The 6000-nt window shown below is 36.3% G+C and overlaps 1 protein-coding gene across 1 annotated transcript; it reads right to left on the bottom strand.

Annotated features, from left to right (window-relative positions):
* Window positions 1-2575: 2575 nt before the first annotated feature.
* Window positions 2576-5075, bottom strand: K444DRAFT_606450 (HET-domain-containing protein). The gene has a single exon (XM_024878997.1). It carries the CDS (start codon window positions 4905-4907, stop codon window positions 2769-2771), a length of 2139 nt encoding a protein of 712 aa, XP_024744419.1. The 5' UTR covers window positions 4908-5075; the 3' UTR covers window positions 2576-2768.
* Between the last annotated feature and the right edge of the window lie 925 nt (window positions 5076-6000).

Here is a 6000-nt window from a genome sequence, read left to right as displayed (position 1 = left end):
AGTATTACTATTACTATTCTATTATATAAATATACTATTATACTAAAAGGTCTTATATAGGTATAGTATTTCCGGAAGTTCAAATTTATTAAAGTTCCCTTAATAAGTGAAATTCTTGAAATTATATCTAAATAGCTTCCAAAGGTTATTATTAACTATTTTATAGAAAATATATTAAAATAGCTTAGTATCTAAGAACTCAGTTATCTTATTTGCTTTAGTAAAGTTCAGGTTAATTCCATATCTCTACTTTCTTACTAATTCCTTATAATTATTATTATCTATAGAATAATTAAATTAGATAGATCTGATAAAGGAATTGTCTACTATAGTAGGTTCTACTATTATATATTCTATAGGTTTATACCTAGTTTGAGGTATAGTAATTTATAAGAAGGATAGATTTATAGAAAGAAAGGTAATTCGTAAGGTAGGTGGTTTATAGAAGGTATTATTTTCGAGGTAAAAATTTTATTTATAATAAGAAATTTAGGAAATGAAATTTAAAGAGTAAAATATTAAGATTCCGGAAGAACTTGACGGTTCTAAAGCTTAAGAGCCCCAGGGGTTCAAAAGAAGGTGGTTTTTGAGAGGATTTTATAAGAGTTAAATGGGAATAGAGTAGAATAGTTAAATAGCTAACCGTTTTGGTATTTGGCAAGATTAAATACCCTTCCTGCCTATATAACCGAATTACAGGTAATAGAACTGACAGATATTCCCCCCTTTAATATAGTATAATCGGATCTTAGCAAGATCAAGTATCTTTCCTACCTATATAACCGAATTACAGGTAACAGGATTAATAGTTGTCCCCTCTTCGACTGGAATAATGGCTTTGCCCCTAAGCAACCAAATCTTAGGCAAGCGCAGCTTAATCCTTCTCTAATCTATAAGTACTAATAGACCTTATTCTAATCTGAATGCAAACTAATTAGTATCGGTTTACCAGGAACGTATAGTACTATTATGTAATTATAGAATACTATTTGCATAAAGTTAGTAAAGTTATTATTCAGAAGTAAGGATTACAGTATTATAGTATTAATATACAATTCCTAAATCTGCTAAGCCTAATGGGGACTAGCTACCGGTCGAGTTACTAATGGGACGCGAGGTCACATGACCATGTCCCGTGTCCCGTGTCCCGTGACTATACACGTGACTCCCAAGGGAACAGCTGTACCAATATATAGAAACTATAGAAATAGTTTCTATTAATTAGTTAATATCTAAAATATAAACTAAAATATAATTTTCAAAGAAATAAATTAAATAAACTCTTAAATACTTTCTATAATATACTAATTAGGAAGTTTATTAGTATAAGGCCGGGCTTATAACTAATATATATAAAGATTATAAAATAGAGAGTTATATTAAATAGTAAAAGAGTTAATTAAACTAGTTAGAAAAGAGTTTAAGTAAAGTATAAAGCTTTAAAAAGTAAATATATAGATTCTAATTAAATAAGGCAATTATACTAGACCCAATTTAGTAATTCTTACTATAATAGTAAGTAAATTAAACTTTAGTAATACTTTAAGTTTATTATTATAGAAAATTAGTATTTAAGTACCTTTATATAAGCTTATTTAATAAATATCTTATTTAATAAATATCTTATTTAATAAATATCTTATTTAATAAATATCTTATTTAATAAATATCTTATTTACTTATTTAATAAATATCTTATTTAATAAATATCTTATTTAATAAATATCTTATTTAATAAATATCTTATTTATTTTTTTAAAATTAAAATATATATTAATTTATAATAATCCTGTAACTTATATATAACTATTTATAGTTATTTATATTATTTATAAATAATTATTCTATTTTATTCAAGTTTTTTAAGCTACTTATTACTTATATTTTATTTAAGTTATTTATAAATATTTATAAATAACTTAAATAATTCTTTAATATACTAATTACTTATATTAGAATTAATTTAGTTAACTTCTTTTATAAAAATAGCTTTAATAAAAAGTTGTATATTTTATAGATTTAGAAATATAATTATTTATTAATAAGTAATAAGATAATAAAATAAATTAATAAGTTATAAAATTATAAAATTGAATTTAGTATAGAACTAATCTATATTTCTTTTATAAAATCCAGAAAAACTTTCTTTAAATAAAAGCTTTTAATAATTTATATATTTAATAATTTATAAATATAAATAATAGTATAATTATAATATTAAAGAACTATTAATTTCCCTAATTAATACTTATAATATTCGAGATTTATTATATATTCTTTAGTTATATATAATCTTTATAAATATTTTTATTAATTCTATAATACTTGTATTTAAGTAAGCTTACTAAATAAAGACAAACCCTTTTAATTAATTATATATATATAATATTAGAAGAAACTAAGAAATTAAATAAAGAAATAAAAAAGGCAAGAGAGAATATAAATAGTAGAATTAGTAGGAGAAAGATAATTTTATATTATATATTGTTCAAATTAGTAATATTAATTAATTTAATAGCTCAAAATGCAGATTTCGTATTATTAGATTAATAAGAGATTATATCCTCAATTGCGCATTAAATTAAGGGTTATTTGGTTGTATGGTATAATACAGGTATCCGCGATTGCATAGTAATTTTGGTGTGGTGCGGGACAACTCGCTTTCCCCGACTAAAGGGTAGAGTCCCTTTAGTCGCGACGTTAAGTCCGACTATTATCTGTTCCGGCTTGGGGAAGCTTGCAAGTGTTTGTTGGATTTCCTCAATTATTTACTGTAGACGGAAGTCCTCAAGCTCGAAGTTTCGCAGCCTCGATTGCTCCATTGCCTCCCCATCCATTATTCCGTGAACGTAGCACGGTCCGATAAGCTCATATAGATCCTCGCGTGGTCGTAAGACAAACGGAGTCTGTCCGCCTAAGAGGACACAGATCAAGTCCGCCTCCTCTGCACTTTGCGGGGCGAGTCCCATGTACCCCCCGTCCGACACCAGGAATCTGCGGCCGCTCGAAGCCTCGTCAAGAGAACGCACAAATGGAGTGGCATAGTTAATGTACTGTGTTGGCAAGTCTTCCGGATCGATGACAGATGCGAGATCCGTACGTCCAGACCAAACTTCGAATTGCTTGAAAATTTCATCGGGTGCTTTTCGCTGTCCCAAGAAAGCATCCGCGGTCAGAGTGCGCCAGAATGCGTCCAGTCGTCCCGTTTTGCCCAGGTAGGGGCATAGCGTTACAGGCTCCTCCAAAGCTCGCTCTTCCCATCGCTGTATCACGGTCAAATGCTGGTTTGCTTCATTGAAATCGTTGCCGAAGAGACTGCCCAGATCTTCGAGAACTTCTTCCAAGTGCTGCAGAGTTCCAAACACGAATCCTTCCAGTGTCAAGATCTGAAAGTCCGGCGAGAACGAGAAGTTAGGCGTCGAAGTTCCACTAGCGGAGTAGAAGTTGGCTTCTCCATTCATGGTCAATATCTCCTGGAACGGAGTAGCAGTCACTTTCATCCTCCAATCTGGAGTCCAAGAAGGAAATGTCACCTTGCGATCCGATCCATCGAGTAGTCCCATGCCCAAAACGTGTCCGAGAACATCCAAATTCCGATGTTGACTTATCATGACACGGACTACTCTCTTATAGAGATCTTCGAGTTCCAAGCTGTAATTGGCGTCTAAATCACTGCCATCAATGTCTATGGCAAGCCCAAGAAGGGCGAAGACTTTATCCCGAGGGTCAGTAGCTCCGCAGTACCGAAACGTGGATAAGTAGTCCAGAAGACCTACACACCGCCGTTCTTGAGTTGAGTACGGCCCCCAGACACTTAGCATATCAGCAACACACGGGTGGTATCCCCAGGTCAAGTCGTCTTCTTGGGGGACGACGTTGGCCCGCATTGTCTCCCATGACGCCGAGTGACTTCCGCAAATAAAGGTGGCTTGCCGCGAGCGGGCGAGCTCTTGAACAACCCAGATTCTTTTCCACCAAGGACGATTGAAGAGATCACCGAAGGCCTCGATGGCTCGATCATTCCGACTTTCTTCGAGAGATTCGGGTTCAATTTCCTCGGTCCAATCCTCCTCCTCTGGCCCCTGAGATGTTTCCCGTTCTATTGCTCTTTCCGCATCCACCTCATCTTCTCCCCTAAATCCGCACTCCTCCTCATCCTCGCCCATCAACGGCAGTGCCTCGATTACTTTCCGAGTGGGCGGATCAAACGCTTGCATGAGTTGGGCTTGTTGTTCCAAGACGTGCACCACCCGGGGTTCCAAAGCGATGTTTGGCCTTGGGTCTCGTAAGATGCGGTTTAGCTTTGTAATCCTACCTCCTAGAACCCTGGACTTCACACTGGCAGATCTCGTCCGTCTCGATATTGAGCCTTTGCGATCTAATAATAGCCAGTGTTGCAGCATGGCCTCGCCCCTTTTCTGCACACTCGGCACCAGTGCTTCCGCAAGACTTTCCCCATCGGCTCTCTTAATCATGAGTTCAAAAGCCAAACCAGTGTCCTGAATCTCGTCACCAAGCCAGACCAGAACACGTCTTGCTCTTTGATATATCTTCCCCATGACTTGGACTTGACGGGCGCGTTCTTTTGGGTTGGCTTGGTCGATACATATTGCATCGATCCACAGCGTTCGGTCCCGGTCCTCGAGGCGAAGGTGCCGAAGGGCCGACTCAAGGTTCTCCGTAACTTGGAAGGTTGTAACATCCAGCGATATTGGTAAGGTTGCTTTTGGGTCTCCCCAGAAGTACGACAGCGCTTCATACGAGGAGGCGGCGTGTGCCAGAAACGCGTGGTCAAGGCTGCAGCAGATACGTTCTTGGCCGGAGCCGGGGAGGAGACGAACCAACCTTATTTCCTGCGCAACCTCGTCCAACGGTTTGTATTCGAACGAATTGGATGTCTGATCCATCGCCAGAAGCACAATAAGGCAACGCGACGAGGTAATACCCGGACGGGTTGAACACCCCTGGTGCCCGGCACGCTGAGATTTGCAAGACTTGCGCTTTCTTCCCGCAGTGGAGAAAACAGACGCAAACTATTTGGTTCCTAAGAGACGTTGATGATTGAGCCAGCTGCGCTTCTTAACTTTGGAGCTGTTGATGGTACTTCAGGAGGTTGTCGGTTTCTGTGTTGGAAATTAGTGCCTAAGGCTACCAGTGGCAATTCAGCTAGAAGGGTTCACCCACCAACCGCCCAAACCCACTTCCCGCCCAAGCAAAAAATCGATTTTTCTCTCACCGTTTATAATACTAATAATTAACAAAAATTGATAAAAATTGATTTCTGTTATTCACTAATACTGTTTCTCTTAATTATAGGAATTTATATAAAAGGACTTATTTTAATTATTCCTTTATATTGCTTTAAAATTCTTAAAATATAAATAAAAGCTTAATTTTATAAGTAAAATTAATAATAATCTTTACTTGAAAAGATGAAATTGTGATTAAAGAGTATATTTGTTAACTAAAACTTAACAAAGTATAAAATTATATTAATAATTGATAAATTAATATTAAAGTCGAATTTTGGCTTGGGCGGGAAGTAGGTTTGGGCGGTTGGTGGGTGAACCCTTCTATGCAGGGGCATTCAGCTGTGCAAGGGTGTTTAGCTATGCAGGGCATTCAGCTAAACATGGGTTTACAGCTAAATAGGAGTAATAAGGGGCTATTTGGACGTATATAAGTATAGGCCTTAGATTACTGCAAAATGGACAGTCGTCTGAGAAGCATTGCACGTGACTTTTGCTTTGAATTCTCAACATTCTGGAGTAGCCTTGTGGAGGCACGTGTTCGGTGAGGCCTGGAAGATATCAAATGTCTACGGTGAACTAATCTTTTCCAACGCGCGAAAATGGAAGGTTACCACTAAAATTTTGAAATTGACAGCCGAATTAACTATAAGTATAAATCGAATTCGTTAATATAGAGGCTATTGTAGAAGCACTTTCCAAAAAAAAAATAGGGTTAGCTGAATGACAAACTCGGTTCACTCTCAGGATC

This window comes from Hyaloscypha bicolor, assembly GCF_002865645.1.
Source record: "Hyaloscypha bicolor E unplaced genomic scaffold K444scaffold_10, whole genome shotgun sequence".
In the NCBI taxonomy this organism is placed as follows: Eukaryota; Fungi; Ascomycota; class Leotiomycetes; order Helotiales; family Hyaloscyphaceae; genus Hyaloscypha; species Hyaloscypha bicolor.
Note: the sequence above shows the minus strand (reverse complement) of the source record. Positions and strands in the feature narration are given on the sequence as shown.

Coding starts and splice junctions, on each gene's coding strand:
- K444DRAFT_606450 (XM_024878997.1), bottom strand. CDS start 4,907: ATGGATCAGACATCCAATTCGTTCGAATACAAACCGTTGGACGAGGTT.